Source organism: Melitaea cinxia, chromosome 15 (assembly GCF_905220565.1).
Source record: "Melitaea cinxia chromosome 15, ilMelCinx1.1, whole genome shotgun sequence".
Lineage (NCBI taxonomy): Eukaryota > Metazoa > Arthropoda > Insecta > Lepidoptera > Nymphalidae > Melitaea > Melitaea cinxia.
Window position 1 is genome coordinate 5,272,038 of NC_059408.1, and position 26,514 is coordinate 5,298,551.

The following is a 26,514-nucleotide window of genomic DNA, read 5'->3' on the forward strand; positions in this document are numbered from 1 at the left end:
GTCCAAAAGTTTTAAGTACCAGAGATGAACGACACATTATGAAAGAAGTGAGAGCCAATCCTTTTGTATCCGCACAAACAATTGCAACAGACCTCGCAATATTAAGAGGAAAGAGTGTCGGTGCTGAGACAGTGAGGAAAGTTATCAGAAAAGGTGGATATCAGGGATGAACTGCAATTAAAAAACCGTATATTAGTGAAATTAACAGAAAAAAAAAGAATAAATTTCGCTAAAGAATATCTCAGTAAGCCATTGGAATTTTGGAAATCTGTTATTTTCTCAGACGAGAGCATGTTTCAAATTTTCGGTTCTAGTGGCAAAAGAAAAGTTTGGAGAAAAAAAGGTATGGCGTTATTGAAGGAAAATGTTATTTCAACAGTTAAATATGGAGGTGGTGGTGTCATGGTTTGGGGTTGCATGGAAAACAATGCTGTAGGAAAAATTCATTTCATTGAGGGTATAATGAATGCAAAAATGTACCTGAAAAAATTGCAAGATAATTTATTTGAATCTGCTAAAATTGTGGGACTTGGCGACAATTTTTATTTTCAGCAAGACAACGATCCGAAGCATACTGCTCAAATTGTCCAGAACTGGCTTCGCGACAAAGTTCCACATCAGCTAAAAACTCCACCCCAGTCGCCCAATTTAAATCCCATAGAAAACTTGTGGTCATTTCTTGACAAAAAAATTAGAACATTTAAAATATCAAATAAAAATGAACTGAAACAACACTTGAAATCACAATGGTATACTATATCCAGTAAATATGTACAAAATTTAATTGAGTCAATGCCACGACGTTTACAATTAGTAATTGATAATAATGGATTATTTACAAAGTATTAATAAAATATTAGAGTAAAATTATTTCGTTTTGCGTTGTGGTACGAATACTTTATGGTGAGAATAATTTTGTAAATTTTTTTTTACACGTAATCTATAATATATATAAAAGCGAAAGGTCACTCACTCATCACGAAATCTCCGAAACTATAACACCTACAAACTTCAAATTTTGCAGGTAGGCTCCTTATAAGATGTAGGCATCCGCTAAGAACGGATTTTACGAAATTCGACCCCTAAGAGGGTAAAACGGGGGTTGGAAGTTTCTATGAAAGTCCCATGTTTTTGAAGTAAGAGACTTGAAATTTAAAATGTATGCCTTATAGACGATGAGAAGGTGTCCAAATAATATGTCTTTAGAAATCAACTCCCTTTTGGGGTTAAAATGGGGGATGGTAGGTTGACTCACTCATCACAAAATCTCCGAAACTATAACACCTACAAGCTTGAAATTTGGCAGATAGGCTCCTTATAGGGCGTAAACAGCCGCTAAGAATGGATTTTACAAATCTCGACCCCTAAGGGGGTAAAACGGGGGTTGGTAGTTTGTATAAAAGTCCTATGTTTTTGAAGTAAGAGACTTGAAATTTAAAATGTATGCTCTATAGATGGTGAGAAGGTGTGTAAATAATGTATCTTTAGAAATCAACTCCCTTTTTGGGGTTAAAACGGGGGATGGTAGGTTGACTCACTCATCACGAAATCTCCGAAACTATAATAGCCACAAACTTAAAGTTTGGCAGGTAGGTTCCTTATAGGGTGTAAACATATGTTAAGTCCGGCTTTTACGAAACTTGACCCTTAAGAGGATAAAACGGGGGTTGGGAGTTTATATGAAAGTCCTATGTTTTTGAGTAAGAGACTTGAAATTTAAAATGTATGCTCTATAGATGGTGAGGAGGTGTGTAAATAATGTATCGTAATATATATATTTAAAAGAGAAAGGTCACTGACTCACTCATCACGAGAACTCAAAAACCGCTGGGACCATCCAGTGGTTTTTAATCCATCCAGGATGGACAAAGATGAAATTTGGTAGGTAGATAGATTATAGTAAGTAGACGTCCGCTAAGAACGGATTTTGCGATATTCCACCGTTAAGAGGGTTTAATTGGGGATGATAGTTTGTACGAAACATAAACAGCAGCTATAAGTTCGCCTGATAGGTTATTTATACTGCAGCCTGAAAATAAAGCTAAAAATGTGGTGTATAGAGAGGTTTTATAAAAACAACTATTAAATTATACTAAATTGTGGCTTTTAAAAAGTACTTAGTGTGATAAGCATTTCAAGTGACTAAAATAAAAAAAACAGTTTGCGTTAAACATCTTAATAGTATAATGTAAATAATAGTATAAGTAATGCATATCTTCATAACCACGTGAACGTAGTCGCGGGTCAGTTAGTGTATTATAAAACAAAGTCCCCAAAAGCGTATGTGGTCGATTCCCTCAAAATCTACTGAACGGATTTTCATGCGGTTTTACCAATGGAAAGTGTGCTTCAAGAGGAAGGTTTACGGAATGACTAAGCCGATTTTGATGAAAGTTTCACTGGAAGTTTGCCGGTAAAACTTTGTGAAACACTGATTTCAACGCGGGCGAAGCCGCGGGCACAGCTAGTAAAATATAAATAAACTTTAAATAACTGTATATTTCATTAACATTTATCTGAAACACCACTATTATATTAGTAGTTACGGATAATTTTCATTCTATATAAAGATATCATAAATTTTATTAGGGTACGAATACTTTGTGGAGTCACTGTATATATATATATATATATATATATATATATACGGCCCGCCCGTTGGCGCCACGGTGATAGCACTGGTTTGTGGCTGTTGCGCTGGCGGTTGCGGGTTCGATTCTCGCACATGACAAATATTTGTATTGAGCATACAGATGTTTGATGTGGTCTGGGTGTTTGTGTACTCTTTGTGAGCCTAACCACCGTGTTCTCCGAAGCATGATAAGCCGTCGGTCCCGATTGTTATCATGTACACCTGATAGCGATCGTTACTCATAGTAGGGAATACATCCGCCAATCCGCATTGGACCTGCGTGGTGGATTAAGCTCTGATCCTTCTCCTACATGGCAAAAGAGGCCTATGCCTATAGAGGCTATAAATATACATGGAAAATACTTTGAATACATAAAATAGTGAGAAAATAAATAAGCAAAAAAAATTTATGTATGTTATGTATTGTTATGTATGTACGTATGTACGTATTTATGTATGTGTTTATGTGTGTATGTATGTATGTAAATAAGTAAATACATTCAAACGTTTATGTCTCAATTTGTACACCTACACTGACACAATACCATCTCCTCTGCCCCTAGGTTACCTGGAAGAGATCGCTTTTTAGCGATAAGGCGGCCCTTTGTGCCTGATGATACTCTGTTTAAGTCCATAATATGTATTATTTCTGTTTTGGTGTACAATAAAGTGTATTGTTATGTTATGTTATGTTGTTAAAATTAAATTTTTGTATTAGTAATACTATTTATACTATAAATTTGATTTAAATAACAAGTTTTTTGCATGCAAATATTATACTTACAATTATTAAAACAGAAAAAAGTTAGGACTTGCACGAACATTAAAAATTAATTGACTTCCTCTTTTTTTAGTATCAGCTGGTAAAAAATATACTGGGATTAGGTAAATATATTTAAACTACGACTGAAATGTAATAATAAATCTTTATTCAATCGTTATTCAGATTAATCAAGCCAATATATATGTTAATTGAACTAATGCAAAGACTATGAAAGATGAAGTTAAAGCTGTGGCGGAGCCTGGATACGACGGCTTATTGAGTAATACGACACGTTCTGCAACTTCTGGATATATAGGGCTTCTCATTTGAAGGTATTCGCTTGTACAAGTTATTATATCATATTCAAGTTCTTCTTTTGGTAAACCTACTAACATAGAGTAGCCTTTGTTGCCATTAGCCAAAGAAGATGGCATCAAAACTTTATAGCTTCTCCAATTATCTATTGAGAAAAACTGAGGTACCAAACAATTCCAACAGCGTACCACTGCATTTACTAACCTAGAACCTGGTTCTTTAGCTAAATCGTACTGGGCTCTTATACCAGAAAACTGTAAGAAACGACCTGATGTGTTATTGATCGTATAATCAGATACGGAATGTTCAAGAACCAGCTTAAGTATTGTTCCATTCATTGTAACAGTAACCAGATTACTCGACTCTGGTAGAGCGGAATATAAATCTGCTCTACTGATTGGGAAGGGACGGTTTTGTGGTGATATAGAGTGTGCGAAAGCATCTCCATTTATTATTGATATAGGGGCGTCAGTCCAATCACTACCATTGTATCTAGTAGCATAGTATAAATTTACCGAATCTAACACTAAATTACCGAAATTACATTCCTCTACACTACACGTTTCTCCATCAAGCTCAACAACAGTGTTACCAATTTCTACATTTGATGAAGTAATATCTTCAGCAAGTCTTGTAACAATTTGAGCAGTTTCTATATTTTGAGGTATGGATTTATCAAGCAAAATCGAGTCTACATGGTAGTTTGTTAATTCTCCTTCGGCGTTGAATGTTATTGCTATTTTTCCTAAATATTTATTGTATGCAAATGATGGGATTATAGGTACTTTTTTTCCAGATTTTTGTAACACAATATAAGGCTTGATAGCTTTCTCAAAATCATTTTCAGCATTTGTACCATTAGAATAGAAAATATTTTGATGACCAGTAATTACAAAATCAATACCATCAACTTCCGATGCTATATTTTCATCTTTTCCAAGTTCTGATTCTCCTAAGGCTATAATAATTTTAATACCCTGATCTTTAAGTTTATTTACTTCATCTTGTACAGCAATAACTTCATCAATATATTCAATGTTGTTAGTGTTGTCTAATAAATTAGATTTGGGAGTGAGATAACCAACAATTCCAATCTTAGCGCCATTAATGTCTAATACTACCGATTTTTTAATCTTATGTTTAGCCTCCTCTGAATTTAAAATTACATTACTGGCTATAACATTAGATTTCAAATTCGTAAGGAATGGTGTTAGTTCATTGGATCCCTTTTTGATGTCGCCGTTCCCAAGAGACTGAAAAAAGAATTTTTATTAACAATAAAAATAAGTATTTAATGTTAACAATAACAATTTTTTGTGTTATTAGTAAATTAATATAATTTGTTATTATACCTATTGTCTTTGAAAATGTTTAGTTAAAATGCATAAGATTTGTTAGTTATTAACAGTTATTAAAAATAAATTATTACTAATAAATATTATTCTCTTTATATGTAAAAAAAAAAATAGCAAAACATAACCACCACCAGTTTGATGGATAAGGAAAACATAAAAAGCTTACATTGTTAAGGCACACGCATGAACATGATTTTTTAACGATGTTAGTTACTTTTGTAATATCTTGTAATTTTATCACTTACATTCCAGTCATTTCTTCATCTTCGTTTTGCTTTGGAAGGTCATTTCAAAGGACCAATAAGAAATTCTTTCTTCTTTTTCATTTTATTGTTTTGTTATTTTTCATATGATTAATTCTTTGTTATTGCTCAGAGCAAGTCCGGTAAAACGTAAGTTTACAAAATGATATATAAAACAAAAGCAATACGTTTACAAATGAATCTTCTACATATAGCCGCGTATTATGCATATTTGTGTACATGTGTGCATAGGATATCACGGGTGCCGAATAAAAGTAACACATTCAAACCCATTATGTAAAGCCAGTGTCATTTCACATTATATAACCGGACGTGACGCAACAAGTATTGATTTTCCAGAGTATATAACGTTCTGTGCACATAGTCTGTAATATTAAATATAACTGCGCTCTGCTGTCAACGATAGAAAATTTTGCTATGAAAATGCCAGTCCATTTGTTGATTGACTTATTCCAGCTTTGTGTTCCGGAGCTTTATTAGTTCTGAAATGTTCTATTCTTTCTACGTGGTATTGCAATGGGATGAAATCTGTACATTTTTTTTTGTAATATCAAATGTAAAAGCTCATGGCCAAACATGATACCTTTTATTAGAATTTACTAATTTGTTAGAAACAAACGTTTTCTTTGTATTTTTCGTTGTGTTATTATCATTAAAAAAAATGTCAAAATATTACTTTACAATAACTTGTTTGTTTATCAAGGTATAATAATGAATCTTAGTTTTGAGCGACCAGCGAAGATATTTATAACATAATTCGATCTCTTTTTGTATTATATATATTGTAGTATTTGTATAAGTGCATTACTTAGCACAAATCCTTTTTTAAATGATTAATTCGTTACAATCTTAGACAAGTGCGCAAGTAAGTCGACCTTGACATCTTAAAAAGTCATGAGCGCTATATTTATCGCAAAATTAACGTACCTACATCGTCAACAAAAATATCTTGAGAATCCTTTCTGTATCGTTACTTTTTAACCGACTTCCAAAAAAGGAGGAGGTTCTCAATTCGACTGTTTTTTTTAATGTATGTTACATCAGAACTTTTGACCGGGTAGACCGATTTCGAAATTTTTTTTTAATCGAAAGGTGGTGGGTGTCAATTGGTCCCATTAAAATTTATTTGAGATTTAACAAATACTTTTCGAGTTATATCTAATAATGCGTTTTTACTTGACGCTTTTTTCGTTGACCTACGTTGTATTATACCGCATTACTTTCTACTGGATGTACCGATTTTGATAATTCTTTTTTTGTTGGAAAGGGGATATCCCTAGTTTGGTACCAGGATCTGATGATGGGATCCCAGAAAAATCGAGGGAAACATGATTGCATAACATGACAATGATTTTTCATTTAATCGAAAGCCAATGTTTATCATGTGGTCACATTTAAATTTCATCGAGATCTAATTACAACTTTTGGAGTAAGAAATCCGCAATAAATTTTTACTGGGTGTACCGCTTGTGATAATTTTTAATTTAATCGAAAGCTGATATTTATCATGTGGTCACATGTAAATTTTATAGATATCTGATAACTACTTTTTGAGTAATCTTTGATAACGCGTAGTTACTTGACTATTTTTTCGTCGGTCTATGTTGTACTACTCGTCGATGTAATTGAAGTCGGTTTTTTTTCGTTTGTGAGCAAACATAATTATTAATTAAAAAATTTCAGATTTACACTTAAATTTTTAATAATATAACATACATTTACACATTTTTAGTTCTATTCTATGAATTATTATATAAAATTACTGCAATGTCGAATTTTGTTTTCAAAATACAGAAAAATACGGTAAATGATGATACCATACATCAATGAGCCTTGTCCTTTAATTATTTTTGAAAATTCAATTATGTGTGACACAAACGCTTCACGCGATTTAATTAAATAGGTCGACTGCTACGTCCTAGTATTTTTTACGTTTTAAATTGACAAATTAAATAGTAACACAAAAGTGTAATTAATTTTACTTTTTAATAGCTAATATTAAGAACACATGTATAATTAATTTTTATACTTATTTTTCAGAAACTAAATTGAACAAGTGTAAAGAAGATTTTGTTAATCAAATTTTAAAGTACCTACTTGTGCCTCAATTTTACAACCTGTTGTGGTATCAAAGATGGATGTTATATCAACTGTCTCATTAATATCATTTTTCCATTTATCTTTTTAAACTTTTTGTATACTTTATCAGATACTAGCGACAGAACCTCAAAAACTATCAGTGTTCCTCTACTATATTAGCAATGTGTAATACGTATAAACTTTCCTCTGGAATCACTCTATTTACTAAAGAAAACCGCATCAAAACCCGTTACGTCGTTTTAAAGATCTAAGCATACAGACAGCGGGAAGCGACTTTGTTTTATACTATGTAGTGAATTGACAGTTTTACCTCCATTTATTAAAATTTGATTCTGACTATTATAATCAGTACTAAATTATTGTTGACTGAGTAACTTACATAATTTTATAAGTCATTACTACATATTAATAATATCTTGCTTAATTAGTATCTATAATTATTATTCCCGATTATGTACTTATATATAGATGATAGTTTCGTGTTTAATTACAAGTAAGTGGTAAACGCAATGCAATATTACACGTAGGAGCAATCAGACAAGCCTGTGGATATGTAGATGTTTGGACAAGCTTTGTCAACACGCCACATCTTAGCATGATAATATGGGCATTTCGTATTGTCTCTCGCTACACGTCAGGCGTAACACGAGACGTAATAAGCAACAACACAATATGATATATATGCTTATAATAGTATGATACAGTAACAACCATTTCTAACAACCTTTATTTTAAACCAGACAGACAATGTAACTTTGTATTTAAATTTTGTTTTTTATTGCTTAAAGACTTTATCACTTTAAAAATTATATCAAAAAACATACAGAATTTAGTTGTTACCGTATAAGACTTTATGATAATATGCATCAATGAGCTCACAAAAGCGACTCAATCGCGAACATTACTTAACAAATGATATACACGTATTTTTTCTTGTATGTATACTCACAACTGCATCCGGTTGTAAAGCATTAAGGAACTCAGCGGCTATTTTCCATTTATAGATAGTGAACCAGGCGGTTCCTGTGTAGGTGTCCCCGGCGTTGAGATACAGTACTGGAGGACCCTCGCCAGATGCAGCTGCCTTTCTTGCCTCTTTTACCCTGTAATTATTACATAACAATTTATATTAATACAATAAAACAGAATAGGTAAATAGTTTGTTTAAGCAAGTTAGTCTTAGTTTATCCGACTGGGATTTAGAAATTAATTATTGTCATAATAAAAACTAAGGACGACGATAAATATTTTGTTATTAAACTATATAAGAATCGAGCAATGTAGAAGCTGAATAGTCATTTAACCAATCACACTTTTCTTAACATTTATCAGCTTTCACTATAAACAAGGACTAACAATGTAGCAGAGAAAATCTTGTTCAACGTCACGTAGACAATACGAGGGAGTTTGGTGCATATGAGATTACAATTTTCATAAAATTCGTCATGGATTTTTATCTTTACATTATAATGCACTCGGAACTTGGACGGTTTGAATGTGAATTCATTTTAAAATTAATTTTGAAATATATCTTCAAATACCTACACGTGTGCAACTCTGGGGAAACCACCATAACATTTTCCCGCCTCCCTATCAGCGATGGTGCAAGTGCCGCTGAGCTGGGACGTCTGTTCAAACCTCGCGTGCATGTCGTTGTTATGAAGTATTAGTAATTCGAAGTTCTTGCCATCGTCGTTTGGCTTTTTGACGATACTGCTTGATGACAGCGTCACTATTGCGAGCACCGCAGTTATGTGACGTAGTTTTGTCTGAAATATTTAAATGACACATTAATAATAACATAACTAAACAAACATATATACTAACACACACTTAATTTTTTAACTGAAACATTGTCATTATAAAGACAATGTAAACAAAAATTGCACCTCGTTTTGTTGTAAAATAAATAAAAACTAATAATGAGGTCATTTAATCTATGCAAATAAATAAAATTGAAGTGTTTGTAATATTAAAATAACCGCTTTTTACTAAATGGATATGGATATATACACGGTACATATACCAAAATAACATTTTTTACAATTTTTGTCTGTCTATCTGCCTGTCTGTCTGTTTGTTCCGGCTAATCTCGAAAACGGCTGAATGGATTTTAACGAGACTTTCACTGGCAGATAGCTGATGTAATGAGGAGTAACTTAGGCTACTATTATTTTAGAAATTTATTTATTTTATAACTCTGCGAACTGAAAAACATTTTTTTGTTAATTTCCACGCGGACGAAGTCGTGGGTACAGTTAGTTAGTTATAATTACGTATTTTATTTATACTTAGATTTTATGTAAGACATAATTTTAGGATTAGAATTACACGTATACCTATTATACGTGTGCCTAAGTAAAAAATAAACGCTACAACAATAAAATTTGTTTATTTGATACAATTTACCTTATCTAGCTACCAAAATAGCAATTATATAATTAAGTTGTATTTTTAAATTATATTTGAGAAAAAGTTAGTTAAAATTTATTCAGACGGTTGACCTCGTAAGAAGGCGCCTTTGACGCGACCAAGCCAAAGAGACACAAAGGAACTTATTATAAAATTCTTTAAAATATAATACATTAAAGCAAAGCCAGACTTGTTTGTAGCACAAATATAGTACAAGTTTTTTTTTTGTAAGATTAATTTCGTTTGTATAAATTTCAACGTCCTAATCTCAGAATATATTAATTTAATTTAAAACGTTTTTCCGCAGTAAATAAGAACCGTGTAGTAATCAAAATTGTAATAATCTCTTCGTATTTACTAGAAGTATAATTTTATACACTATACATACATTGCTTACGAATTAATAACTTGCTTATATTAATTAAGTAAATTATATTTAAGACTGTAGGAATAAATTTATATCTATTAAATTACTAGAGACTAAAATGTGGGTGAAATCGTGGGTTGATACTAAATGAATTGACGAAAGCCAGTAAGTGTAATTGAAGTGTATAAGCATATCAAGCTGACTTCAATTTACAAGTAATAAAATGAGAACATCATAAACGTATTAACTTGATGAAATAGTCAAATTTCTATATGAGGTAGGTTTAGCTGAGGTAGAGCACAGCAGGATATTTCCTGCTCAAAATATAGAGCAGCCCGACTGGGATAGTACCTCGACCTTACAGAAGATCACAGCTAAATAATACTGCTTTCAAGCAGGGTGTTCCTGTTGGTGAGTAAGGTGATCAGAGTTTCGGGAGGGAATTGGGGATAGGGTCGGCAATACGTTTGTTTTTTTTTTTTTATAAATATATAGACTAGCGCTTGACCGCGATCTCACCTGATGGTAAGTGAAGATGCAGCCTAAGATAGTGCGCGCTTGCCTAGAAGATGCCTATTCACTCTTGATTTGAAGATACCCAAGTTGTAATTATTTGGAAAAACGGAAGCCGGAAGGGCATTCCAGATTTGTGATGCTTCTGGTGTTGTAGACGTCAATAAGCTGCGGAATCGCTTACCATCGGATAAGCCTTACGCTCGTTTGCCGATCTCGTTTTATAAAAAAAAATGAGATATATCAAAAAGTACTTTTCGGATTTCGATCACATTTAAATGGACAAGCATCAGTTATCGATTCGAAAAAAGAATCATCAAAATCGGTAAAATGTATATAAAAAGTTCTGAGGTAGCCCTGAAAAAAAAACCTTCAAGTAGAATTGAGAACCTTTTTTTATGTAGGTTAATTAAAGACATACTAAGTCCAAGTATCAGTTGTAACATAAATCGTGGTCGTAAATTCGTACAAATAGCCACGAGAGCTACAATATATTCATTTACTTTTTTTTTCTATTAAAATGCAATTAATTTAATCTGTAAAAAGATAGTCGAGATTTTGTGAATTGCGTACTTAATTAAAAATTATAGAAGTGGGAAGCGTTCATGTTAATAAAAAACCGTTTAAAATATAAATGTTATGACTTCAAAATATATACAAAATTATACATTTAAAATTCGTATTGAGTCGATCATTAAATGTATTTATAACTACATGCTCGTATAATAAAACTTTAGAGGTCTGTGCAATGAAAAAATAATGCTAAAAACCGAGTCAGGGGGATGTAAGAAGTGAAATAGAACTAATTTAGTTTATTTTAATGTTTTGTTTTTCTGTTTTTCTGTCTGTCTGTTTGTACAGGCTAATCTCCGTAACGACTGGACCAAATTAAAATAAATTTTGTATGGTGGTAGCTTATATCCCTGGTCAACATATAAAACACTTTTGATCACGAAAAATTAAAGAGTTCCTGTGGGATAGTTAAAAAAACTAATACTTAAACAGCATACCTAATTAAGCACCTAATTAAGTATTGATATTTCCGGTATCATCATACAATAAAACAATTTATACATTATAAATACGAGATTCCGCGAAAAAGTAAAACTTTAAAAAAACAGTGTCTAGCATAGCGTATTTAATCATCATATTAAATAAACTAGATGGCGTTGACAGCATTCTACATCGTAATAGTGAAAAAAAAAGTTTTGTAAGGGTTGTCGTTTGGTTATTCGTTCGTGACAAAAACAAAGCTCGAGGACAGAAGCTGCGTGTTGCGGGCGTGAACCTCAGCGTCAACTGTTTCTTGCACGGCCAGCTCTATGTTGCTTTCCTGTGTAATTCTGCCAACCAACCTATTCGTTCATGTTCTGAATCAGTTTACTTGTTTACTTGAATGTCGCCTATAAAGAAGGATTATGAGGTACTGCGATCTATAAAATTTTAATTGAAGGAATAATAAATACCACGCGGACGAAGTCGCGAGCATCACCTAGTTATTAATAAAACTCTAAACAACCTTGTTAGAGCTATTAACGCTAGACTCGTCAACAAAAGTTCACTTTTGTACAGAGATTTATTATTATTCATGGTTAAATTGTTTTTTAAATGTGTCGATTCGATATGTACAATACGTTAATGTCACGTGAAATTAAGTATATTGTTTTGTTTTTTTTTTTTTTTTATTATCTCAATAGTTTAAGTATCTATTACACGGAATCGACTAATTCAGCCTGTACCATCCCACTGCTGGGCATAGGCATCTTTCTTCATGTAGTATCTATGATAGCAAGACCGACAGCTTAACGTGCTCATAATCAGCTATAACGTGGAGATACCCATAAGAATAGACACGTAGACCGGAAAGAAATAATTGTACAATAATTGTGTTTGCTCGCAAACGAAAAAAAAAAAAAACCGACTTCAAATACATCGACAAGTAATACAACGTAGAACGACGAAAAAATAGTCAAGTAACTACGCGTTATCAAAGATTACTCAAAAAGTAGTTATCAGATCTCAATAAAATTTATATGTGACCACATGATAAACATCAGCTTTCGATTAAATTAAAAATTATCAAAATCGGTATACCCAGTAAAAAGTTATTGCGGATTTTCGAGAGTTTCCCTCGATTTCTCTGGGATCCCATCATCAGATCCTGGTTTCCTTATCATGGTACCAAACTAGGGATATCCTCTTTCCAACAAAAAAAGAATTATCAAAATCGGTACATCTAGTAGAAAGTTATGCGGTATAATACAACGTAGGTCGACGAACAAAGCGTCAAGTAAAAACGCATTATTAGATATAACTCGAAAAGTAGTTGTTAGATCTCAAATAAATTTAAATGGGATCAATTGGCACACACCATCTTTCGATTAAAACAAAATTTGTCGAAATCAGTCCACCCGGTCAAAAGTTCTGATACATAAAAAAAAATACAGTCGAATTGAGAACCTCCTCCTTTTTTGGAAGTCGGTTAAAAAGAGTAAAATACGTACCAGTTATTTTCGCTAGAATTACAAATTTGAATCGGAAATATAATGACGTAGAGATACGTAATCTTGTCTTTTTTATTCGTAAGAATAAACTATATTGTTTTAAGTTTTATTTTATACCGTATTTATATATTCTAATTAAATGTTGTTTAAACATAGTTTTTTTTAAATGTTCCTACAATTTTTAACACACTTTTGCTTGTTAATGCTAAGTACTTACATACATATTTTTACAAATTTTATTGGTTGATTGAAACAATGGGTCAACAAATAAATCGTAGGCTGTCTATAATGAGTGTAAGTATTATAGAAACAGGTTCAGCTATTATTCATATTGATACCACTCGATTTAATTATTATTAAAGAGAAAAATGTGTAAATAGGATTTTAGAAGTATATTATTATAATTTAAAGAATAAACCTATAAAAAATCTTCGTTAAGTATTTTTTTTATAATGTAAATTTGATTATAAAAGCGGAAAATTAATATTTGTTAGTTTTGTATTAGAATATAGAAAACTTATTGCATGTGTACTTATTGTACGTACTTTATCATAATTTGTATTCTACGTTTCAGCTAAAACGATACGAAATTTTTGGAATTGTCTGTATAAATTATCGTAGAGCATTTCTGTGAATTAGTATTCTACTAAAATAGCTTTAAATTTATAATTTACACCTTAATTTTAATTATATTATTTCCTTTTCATGCTAGAGGTTATCTAGAAGAGATCACTCTTTTAGCGATAAGACCGCCTTTTCGACATGTCTATATTTTCTTTCATTCGGTGTAAATTTTTTTCTCTGATAATTTACAATAAAGAGTATTTGTATTTGAATATTTTATATTTTTTAGAAAATTGTCATTTGATCTAAATAAACACATAAATATGAACGTTGTATCTTTTTAAATCGTTTTGTTTGTTATGCGTTAAATAACATGTCTATCATACAGACTGGAGGTGTCCGTAACGATGACAGTGCTCTGTCGCTTACCAATTAATGTCGGAAGTTAATTCAATACGACGTCAGATCTCCGCTAGTTATGTAATAAAACGGCGTATAATACCCTCGATGTGATTCGATTGGTTTCATCAATGGATACATCGAATGATCATCAGTTTACGATAGTTGATAATGTGCACTTTGCAATAATTTGCCGTTTCACTTTTTTATGACCTATTGTTGTATATAGATTATTAGTTTTATTGACCTTTACTAATTGTAAGATATTTATATATTTTTTATTTAAATCTTCGAAATTTTATTATTTTAATTATTTGGTATTTGTTAATAAATAATTGATAAATTATGCTATTAATTGTTGCGGTATTTGGTATAATAATCTAATAATTTATAGAAATTTATTTAAATATTTCATATGGTCTAATAGGTATAATTTAAATTAGTTAATTATTACTTATGCATTAATTATGCGACATACATTAGACGCTAATAATTATGAATATTGAATAGCGGTAAATGCTGGCTGCGCTTCCAAACCATCCGATCAAATATTAATTAGGTACATACTATAGGTATATTTAAATCATTTAGAAATAATAGCTGTGCCCCGCGATTTCACCCACATTAATTTGAGAAAAAAAGGTAATAAAATGTTATACAGCCTATAGCCTTCCTCAGAAAATAGACTATCTGACACAAAAAAAAAAATTCAATTCGAACCAAGAGTTTTTGAGGTTTGATTCAAAATTTTTGAAGATTCAAACGCTTCAGTTTTATAATATTAGTATAGATACATATAGTCCTATTAAATAACCACAATACCTATAGGTATGATATATGATTATAATGAATGTAATTTCTTTATATATCATTTTTGCTGTTAGAAATGTATCATTTAGTATATGGAAGAAAGCTGTTTACGTAAATAAATTTCTAAAGGCACGCATAAATATTTGACAACCAATATATATATATTTTTTTTCATTACTGACGTTATATTCTACATTTTTAAAATTTAAAACACGCCAGTATTCGAATATTGTGGATATATCCTGTAAATTCGAAACATTTATTTAAATACGTTCTTTAATTTGAGGGGAGGGTTTACCGTATCGACAGGATGTTTGACAGTTAGGAAATACATGAAAATTATGTACAGGAAATTTATATTTCTCATATTTTATTTCTTCGTTAATTTTACAATGTTTTCAATAGTTATTCCGCTATTCAGGACAGAAACAAATATAACAAATCAAAAAACAATGAAAATCGGTCCAGCCATTCTCGAGTTATAAGTGTTCGAACAAACCCGACTTTGTTTTATATATGTAATAGACTAGAAGATTACGTTTATCCTGTTTCGAAATTTTTAATGAAGTTAAGAAATTACAAAATGTATTTTATTCATCGTTCTGCAACCACTTTTTGATTTTTATTTTTATAATGTAATTAATTGTGTTTGCAGGCAAACGAAAATAATTATGTTTGCAGGCAAAAAAAAACACGACTAACGAAAAAAAAATCGATTTCAACTATATCGACAAGTAATACAACGTAGGTAGACGAAAAATCAGTCAAGTTATTATCAAAGATTACTCCAAAAGTTGTAATCAGATATCGATGAAATTTAAATGCGACCATATGATAAACACCGGCTTTCGATTAAATTAAAAATCATTAAAATCGGTACACCCAGTAAAAAGTTACGCAGACTTTCGAGAGTTTCCCTCGATTTCTCTGGGATTCCATCATCAGATCCTGGTTTCCTTATCATGGTACCACACCGGGGATATCTCCATTCCAACAAAAAAAAAAAAAAAAAAAAAGAATTATCAAAATCATTTCATAAACGATGAAGTTATCTCCGAATATACATTATATTATATATAATAAACGCTTCACACTCAACAGCCCCCAGTAAGATTTTCTCCTGTGTCGGGGGTCCGGAAACACACACAATACACAAGCACAACGCCCAGACCACGACAAACATCTATATGGCCGATACTAATGTCTTTCGTGAGCGGGAATCGAACCCGCGACCGATATACGGTCGAATTGAGTAACCTCCTCTTTTTTGAAGGCGGTTAAAAAGCTCTTATCTTAAGTTTTACCAATTACTTTTGATTACGCTTTTTAGCATTATTAAGCTTAATAGATAGTGGTAAGTTGTACCTACAATCTAACTACAAAAGTTTGTCAGGATCGATTGATGGGTGTTTGTTACTCTTTCATATACAAAATACTGAACTGATTGTTATGAAACTTGATACGTACATAATTTGAGATCTAAATTAATATATATGCTACTTATAATCTTGATATTTTCCCAGTATCAAAAATTTTTCTTGTGAAACCTCAAGTCGTAGCTTTATGCTGTAACTATGAGCTACGACTTGTAAAAGTAAGAAATAGTATTAAGCAGAAGGTATAGAAAACAAATCTTAGACGTGTCTACGCTAGCAAAGTTTACCATATACATCATTGCAGACCTTGAGCGGATATCGTTTTTAACACTAATTAATATTCGCATTAAATAAGTTGAATAAAACAGACGTGACAGCAATGATTAAGACTGCGTTTGACATTTCACTGTACCTCGTAGCCTGCAAATGACTTCTTAAAATAATTGAATTACTTATTTAATGCTAACTGTCCCGCTAATATACGAGTCTATATTATGTATTTGCAAATAAAAATATGTCCTTGTATAAAACGGAATAGCTGAAATTTATTTACGGCACATAACTTTTGAACGACTGCTTTAAATTGTATAGTGTACTTTTTTATTCTCAAAAAATAAAAAATAAAAATGGCGGTACGAATTTAATGACAGAATGTATATTTTATAATAATAGAAGAAGTATAATTACAAAGCAAAATCATGTAGTTATATAAAAAGTTAAAAGAAAAAAAAGGAGATGTTGGTTAACCTGCCTTTTTAAATACTAAAGAAAGGAGTGAATCCCTAGAAATCCAACCGCCTGAAATAGCCTTTTTAAATTGAATATCATTTCACGTGACGTAAAATGGCCATGAAATCACGAGGCTTGCTAAAATAGATCTGTTATTTAATCATAGCGGTTTGTCAGTGGGCGACTGTATTATGAAGTAAGGGATGAAAATAGTACACGTGTCAAATATACATATAGTGGTTGGTATAAAAAACAGATTTAATTTTATATAGAAATACATTTTTATATGATTAAAAAAATATATATAAACAATTTTTCCTAATAAGTATAAGCTTGAGATTACTGCAACAGTGATGCCTTAACCCTTAATGTTACTATTCCCATATCGCTTGAACTGCATAGTCTCAGCTGTACCTTCTTAAAGTTAAGTTTATGAACGTTTTGATGATGTAACTTTTATTGATAAGGACGATTATGCTTTGCCTAATAAATACTTCCACATACTAATATATGTATATTATAAAGTATTGGATAATAAAGACAACGAAGATAAAAATGCAATGACCGTATGTTTTTTTACTGTGCAAATCGAACTTATACTTTGCCAATTTTTATTATTGCATCATAAATAAGAGGCTATTTTTAATAAATTTTATTTCCTCTTATGTATTTCCTTTTACTCCAATTTCAGCTATGAATTTTATAAGTAATTTAAATAATATTCTAGAAATTTTATCACGTCTAAAAATAAATAACAATCGTCTCTTTACGTTCATGTTTAATTTGCGTTTTTATTTTCATGCAACTTTTTAATACAAAGTCAAAACTAAAAGGTTTGCATTTTTCATATATACAATAATCAAGTTTTTATGGTGGTTAGTCTAAGATCCGAACCTAAGTCGATCTTCACCGAGCTGATAATAGAATGCAATATACTTTATAATAAATTTAGTATATTAGATAATATATTAAAAATAGTTTGCCTACATAAATCCTGGACTGACCATTTTTAATTATTTAAAAAAAAAATCTGCCTTGATAGTATGATAATTGTGTTTGCAAGCAAACGAAAAAAAAACAGACTTCAATTATATCGACAAGTAATACAACGTAGGTAGACGAAAAAATAGTCAAGTAAATACAAATAATACCATACAGGGGATATCTTCTTTCCAATAAAAAAAATAATCAAATCAAAATCGAACATACATAATATATATAATTATATATATATATACGGTCGAATTGAGTAACCTCCTTTCTTTTTTTGAAGTCGGTTAAAAAGTATAGAATGTGCAGCCGTTGGGTAGCCTATTAGTTAAGTCTGTCATTTTGGCAAGGTTCTTAAAATCCATGTTGTATACAATTTATACAATTTTTTGCTCAATAAAATGAAATCATTACTCATTATTCATGTTATGGGACCTGTTTATTAAAAATATCTCATTTTTTCCTTATCTACCGTAAAGTACGTACGTACTTAAAGTACTTACATACACAAATATGAAGAGTATACAATGATGTTAAATTCTCATTTTTATTACGTGTTATTATATAGTTATGAGTGAATGTTTGATATATCTTAAGCTAGCTGGTGTCCGCGACTTTGTCTGCGTTTCGTTATTAGTTAGTACAAATTTTCATCACCTATTTCAAAACATTCAAGCCTTTTTTTCGCGATAAAATATAGCATATGACCTTTCTAAAAGTCTAATATATTTCCGTACTTTAGTACTTTGAATTTTAATTCATTAAAATCCATTCAATATGCGTGAAAGAGTAACTCAAAAACCGACCGATGGCGAGATAACCATCCAACTGCTGGCTTTCAAATACAAAGGTCTAAGACAGGCACCAGCGTTTTCGGTGTGGCAAAGCCAGCCCTGCGGTCACCAACCCGTCTGCCCAGCGTGGTGACTTCGGGCAAAACACATGAGTTCGCGCCATAATGTCTGGCGCCAAATTGGGGATGCCTATGTCCAGCAGTGGACTGCGATAGGCTGAAGTGAAAAAGTAACAAATAGAGAGTATATATAATCGCGTTTATAATATTGGTATGTTTTGTATGAATTCTTATCATTAGCTTCATATTATCTTGCAACAATTGTTCGTGTATAATTGGAGCTTACATTTATCATGTTATCTGAGTAACAGCAAGGATATATGACTTAACACGTTACCTAAAACGAGATGGGTGAGCAAGTTAATGTAATTAGTATTACGGTTCAATGGACACGGCATAGATTCTAAATTAAAACGTTAAAATAATAATTTAACCAGTAATTAGATGGATTATAAATCAGATTTATGCGAAGTGAATAATTAACGTTAAAATTTGAGACTGATTGGATGTCAATGATCGTTAATACGTAGTTTTATTGTACATAATTGCAATTTCATTTTATATTCAATAGATATTGAATTAAATAATAGCTTTATATTTTATTAGCTGTGAAAAAATCTTTTTTTTTTTATGTCACTAGGTCGGCAAACAAGCGTACGGCTCACCTGATGGTAAGCGATTACCATAGCTTATAGACACCTGCAACACCAGAAGCATCGCAAGCGCGTTGCCGACCCAATCCCCAATCCCCCCAGGAGCTCTGGCCACCTTACTCACCAACAGGAACACAATACTGCTTGAAAACAGTATTATTTTGCTGTGATCTTCTGTAAGGTCGAGGTACTACCCCGGTCGGGCTGCTCCATATTTTGAGCAGGAAATTCCTGCTATGCCCTACCTCAGTGAAAGTACTAAATCTATTATCGTCTATATTCTACTAAATCTACTAAAATATCATATAGCCTTCCTCGGTAAATGGACTATCCATCACAAAAATAATTTATCAATTCAAACCAGTAGATCTTGAAATTAGCGCGTTGAAACAAACTAACAAACTTATCTTTAACTTTATAATATTAGTATAGATTTTTTATTTTTTTTTACTGGCTCAAGTATAGATATATAAATATTTTAAGTCAGTGTATACATTTTTTGGCGATGAAAATTGTTCAAAGGTTGTACAACAAACTTTTCAAGATAAGAGGTCGAAGTTACAATTAATACATTCAGCTTGTAATAATATCCCACTGCTGGGCATAGGCCAGCGTGGTGGATTAAGCTTCAATCCTTCTCCTACAATTAATGGTATGTCTCTAAATTGTGGCTGATACCCAAAGCTCACAAACCGGTGCAATTATGTACGCAATCCATCGCCTTTCCCCCTTTGGCAATAAAAACTCGTTCAGTGAACCCGAAAATGGGATTCCTGTTCGTAAACTTACCTGCACTTCTAAGAAACTGATTAAGTATTTGAGAACAAATAAAAATAAATCAGTGTACGTGGCACGTTTTCTATTCAGAAATATCGACTTTTTAATATTGTCTGTGATTTTATCGAGACACTTTTAAAAGCGACGCGCGTCACTAATATAAAGTTTTAGAGAATATCGGGATTTAATTTTTGATTTACGATGTTATTTACCTACTTACTATATTATATTGTACTACTATATAACTATATTGTATTACGGAATGTCTCTTAATTGCTTCTTTAAATAATTTTTGAGCATATAATTTTTAACAAACTTAGTTGATTGATTGATTGGTTTAATGGTTAGTTCAAGTTAAGTTCTAATTAGTTTTTGTTTTAAAAAAAAATTTTTTTTAATGTTACATTAAATATTTCTATAATAATAGGTACCAAATGTTTTTTTTCAATACCTGTAATGAATAAAATTAGATAGTATGTGAGATCGATAAGACAAAAAGTCGACGTGCCATCCTAACAACATAAAATCACTAAGAACATGGGAAACGGCGGCGTACTCTACATTAAAACTTGATATGACGACATATTAGTACGATACTTTCTGGTTCGCTTATCAATAACTGAATACAAAAAATTATTATAACAACAATGAATGCAAATATTTTTGAGTTTTTATATACTATGTTTTATGTACCTAATACTAACAGTTTTACTTTAAAGAATGATGCAATAAGTAATTTATAAAGAGAATATTATCTATGGCAATTTGCAGTAAGAAAATTTAATTTTGATTTTAATGATATTTTAAAATTGTACAGAATATTTTTACTGTGAAATACAATTTTATTATAGATAACACATAATTATAATAATATTGAGCCGGCCAATAACGTCTTTAACGTTAAGAATATGTTTTTGGGCTAAAAAAAAAAGTGGTGTCATGAGACACCAGGTAGGAACGAAGTTCCTTCGGATAGTATAGAAGATAGTAAGAATTAGGAAAAAAAGAATGTTGAATTTTATATATATTTTCTAGTTCTTGATTTTTTTAATTTTGTTGATTCGTTTTTAATTAAGTACATAAAAGTATTTAGGAAATTTAATATTTTAGACAATAACAAATACCGTAAAATAAAATAAATCAAACAAAATAATAATAATAATTCATACTATTAAGTGAAATAAAAAAACATGTGTCTTTATTTATTTTTGTCGAGAGTATAAAATTATATAAATAATATAAAAAAAGATTACAAGTAATATTTTAGTTTTACAAACGTCATATTATACAGTCGTGTGACTGATATTACGTCACTTCCGTTATATATTTGTCTTACGGTTTTAGTATCACATTTTTTTCAGTTCGGTCGCCCAGCCAAATGCCAAGCCTGCCGTAAGGAACTTCGTTCCAAAAAACAATATCAATCATTTTTCTGTTTCAAAGTAAACTACTTATATCCATTTTTTTTTTAAATATTTTGAATAAAAAATACAACCACGCAGTATTTAAGGAAGCGTTTATTTACGCTGTATGTAAATAAGCATTTATTTAAATACTGAGTTGATACTATTTACTGAATTATTTCCTACAAGTATATAATATATTTAGTAGCAAATATGTCAGGTTTTTTTTCAACTTTGTATCTAAAACCAGCTTAATAAAGTATATTTAATTTTAATATTATTAAGTTCTTAAGAGTTAGGTTAGGTTAGCATTAGCTTTACGGCGCTCCACATGCTGGAGGCGTGCGCCACTTGGGAACCGCAGCGGCGCACGCTTTCAGCGGTTCTCGGACGGGATCTCTCGCTGCCGAGTGTCGTAAAGGCCATGCTTAACAGCGAGAGATCGTGGCAGGCGGTGGTCTCCTTCTGCGAAGAGGTAATGATGCAGAAGGAGACCACGGAGCGGGCCAGAGAGGAAGACGCCTCTGCTGGCCCACTCCGGCGCAGACGTACGGGGGCAAGAAGGCGGTTTGCCCACCTCCTCCCACCCTCGTAATAGGTGGGGTCGGCGGCCGATAGTCGGGGGACTTCGGCCGGCCGGACGACACGACCCCATACTTCTGAGGGGTGGCCTTGTTGTGAGCGAGGCCACCCCACCATTATGCCGGGGCCCGGAAGCTTTGTCCGGGCCTACCGCTGAGGCCAGGTGGCGAATGCTAGCGCGACCCCTCTCGCCCCACCCAGGCGGATGACTGCTAACACGTGGTGGTTTTTAGTCAGTAGGAGTCTGACATAACTCTCTGGCGCCCCCGCGCTGGAGGGTATCCATGATGGATTTTCCCCACGTAAAAAAAAGGTTAGCATTAGCTTATCTATATACGGGAAGCAAAAACTTTGTACCCTTTTTTACGAAAAGTGCGCGGATGGAGGAGTTTGAAATTTCACACACTTATAGTTTACACAGAGAAGAAGTGCAGAAAGCTAAATTTTTTTTCAAATATTATGCTTAAAAATACATTAAATTAATAAAAAAAAAAATTACACACACTACAATGTATTTGACTCCCACACGCATATACACAATTTTGTTTATTATTATAGATGTATAGTCCTTGACAACAGAAACTTAATAATGGCCAAACTTATAATTTAAATTAATTGTGGTCGAATTTCGACCACTAGCGACCACCAGTATCTATTATTATTATAAATTGTATAAATTTTCCTTTTATAAAATCAGAAATAATATTTTCGCATATTATCTTCCCTTGGTCTGTTATTGGTATTAAAACGTGCACAGGTTGAAAACTACGTTTTGTTACGTGTCATATCTTAGAAATATTTGTTAGAGACAAAATAATATACCTATTATTCATAGCGCGTTATATGTAGAATTTTATAGGCTACAAAGTTTTATATTAGCTTGTATCCTAATATAAAACGAGATGAACAGATATCCGTACATGTCGAGGAAAACATTTCAAAGCGTATGAGATTATTATCTACTTACCAAGATTATCAAATACTCATTTCAATTCAACATGTGTGTCCACTTCCGTCCTTCTATATTATTTATAACACATCAAAGTATTTGTTAATCTATTAATCTATTTAAATTGTAAATTCTTATATATACAGATATAATTTATTCTATTAATACAGATAATTAAAGAATTTATGCTAAATAATATAGATATATCTGTATATATGAAAAAAAAACATGAATCTGTGTATATTATAATATACGTGAAGCAAAAACTTTGTATCCCTTTTTACGAAAATTGCTTGGACGGTATGAAATTTCGCATACTTATAGTTTATATAGAGGAGTGCAGAATGCAATTTATTTTTATGGAAAAAAAATATTAAATCATTAAAAAACATAGTACACACATTACCACGTATTTGACACACACGCGTATATATACTCTTTGGTTTATTGTTAAAGTTTGTAGTCAAATTGAGATATCTTGAGAAAGATATATTGAGATAATTGAGAATTGATATAGATTAATTAATTTTGATCACTGGACGACCACTAGTGTATTTTAAATATGTTGCTAAGTGCTAAACTCAAGAGTGGCTGAACAATTCTGGTCAATTTTTTAAAAGTTTTCTAATAGCTTGTGGAGAAATAAAAAAAAATTTGCGCAGAAAAAGTAACAAATATTTCAACTTTCGTTTGAAAGTTCAAAGATAGGACGACAACGTCTGTTTGATCAGTATGTTCATAAAAATGAATATTTAATTCCATCCCTTGGTCACTGTTTAACTTAAGAACGATGTTACATTTGTTTCTTCTTAAAGGAAACATAACAATTATTTAGATTTAACGTGTTTTACTTCGCAAGACAGAAAATGTCTATCGGGTCAGCTAGTGTGTTATCAATAATATGTAAATCTCTTGGTCATTATATTCTTGAGGTAAAATTCCAAACTTTAACTTTGCAGATAATTTCAATGCAAAAAATATGCATTTTAATACATAATGTATATTTTGATTTTTATTTATTCATTAAATGGTCATAAGACTTGACGTTTAGCTTGATATACCTACGCATATTATGTACCTACGTATGTTTTACGTTCATTAAAAGCTTATTTATGATTACGAGTACTAGAAAATTGCAAAACACGCTTAAAATGAAATGGAATTGGACAAATTTTCATCTCCCCCGCAACGTGGAGCGGTAAATTCAGAATCCGTTTTCGCCTTAAACTAAATATGGAAAAGTTCATATTGAAGCAAATATCAGATGCCGGTATTTACAGCTATTTGTCGTTCAATATTAAGGCGTTTTGTGAAATATTAGCCTCGTGTGAATTGTGACTAAGAATGAAATTTACCATAGGATACGGATACGGTTTGAATTCTATACAAACTGTGATCCCGTTTCATATATTTTCAGAATTTCTTCTCTTTACTTAAATGCATTATTTGTTAATTATTTATTGTATGAAAATTGTTAATTGAATTGCACTAATAAATCTGTTTTTACTTATTCAGTATGTTCAAGTTAATAGAAAAAAATCAGAAAATAAACTCAATAATTATTAGCGAAACCAATAAATAGTTTGAATTTAAATTAGCATTTCGGTTAAAATTTAGGTAATCATTTATCGGCGACATTGTTGTTAGCAGCGCAGTAAATAATTATGTTTCAATTGAATTTTAAATAAAAGTCTGTTTAAATTATTTTTATTTAATAGTTCAAGGCCTTTAGTTCTATTATTTCACTGTGTTAAATTATTTTACATAATATTTTTAAATATAGGGTAAAAATTGTAAAAAGATATCCGATTATTTTACGTTTTTCAAACTGAAGACAAACGCTTCGCAGAAATAAATAAATATTATACCTATAACATACACACACGGTCGTCTGTTCCTATGGTAACCAACTTAATGCTTGTGTTACAGGTAACAGCCGACTGTTATAACTATTTTTTTTTCATTGACATACATAGAAATAATACATAAATAAATATATAAATAGAAATATTATATTACACCCAGAATGAGGCGGGAATCAAACCCGCAACCCACTGAACTGAAAGCAGGGAAAAATTGAAACTACTGAAAGCAGGCAAACTGCGTCAACGGGCTAGTCAACAATGCAAGCATGTACAAACAATCCAAATAGTTATAATAATAATTTACGTTTTTTTTTTCATTAATTAAAAATTACACACACATATATATAGTATTTGGACTGATGTTTTTGTCTTTTAGATACAATTGACAGTTCCTAAGATAGGCAATTTAGCGGATGAGTTATAAGTAACATCTGCCGTTATACAAATTTATAATATTTGTTTTTAATTAAAAAACTCACTTCTACATAAATACTACATTCCAAGTCAGAGCTGGAATCAGACTTACGTGGCTATCAACTGTACAAATACGACAGTATAGTTATACTTACGTTATGTTAATTATAAATATTTCAAATAAATAGTGTTCGTCCAGAGGTCGAAATTCGAAGATAATTAAAAATTTAAATTAAAGAAAACCAAAAAATATTGAAAATAAAAAAGCTTTTTTAAAAATTTTCAATTACGCACAGACTACAGACTTTAACAATCAACAAAAGAGTATATAATATGCGTGTATTTGTCAAATACATGGTAGTGTGTGTAATGTTTTTTTTTTTATTGATTTCATATACTTTTATAGATAATTAAAAAAAAATATTAGTATTCTGCACTCCTCTATATAAACTATTAGTGTACAAAATTTAATACTCTTCCGTTTGTGCAATTTTCGTGAAAAGGTGTACAAAGTTTTTTCTTCACGTTGATATATAGATTAATGACGTATAAGATAAATGATTAAAAAAAAAAAAACGCTAAAATATATAATGTAATCGATTTTGGCGATTCCAATGTTAGTGTTTTTAAAGAGACACGAACCAGCTTTATATTACCGTGTGGTGTAAAAGAAAGAGACTATGTAATAGAAGTATAGTACAGTACTAGTAAGTATAGTACTAGTCAAAATTTAACAATAACGATGCAGTTCGTCTCTGGAGGCGTCCAAAAATTATAAAAAAAAACATTCAAAATTTGCGTGCTGTGTTGTATTTCGCATTGTAAGGTATTGTATTGTTTGTATTCTTCGAATACCAACTAAGAGTTTGTTGTTAAGACGTTTAAGTAAGATGCTTTTAGGTAGATTATATCAACAAAAGTGTCTC

The 26,514-nt window shown here is 31.3% G+C and overlaps 1 protein-coding gene across 1 annotated transcript in view; it reads right to left on the minus strand.

Moving 5' to 3' along the window:
- LOC123660630 overlaps positions 1–26,514 on the minus strand; it is a 72,208-nt gene that overhangs the window by 8,871 nt on the left and 36,823 nt on the right. Inside the window, 3 exon segments of the mRNA XM_045595686.1 lie at positions 3,590–4,963; positions 8,378–8,531; positions 8,974–9,197. Of these exon segments, the coding sequence (XP_045451642.1) occupies positions 3,590–4,963; positions 8,378–8,531; positions 8,974–9,197 (1,752 nt within the window).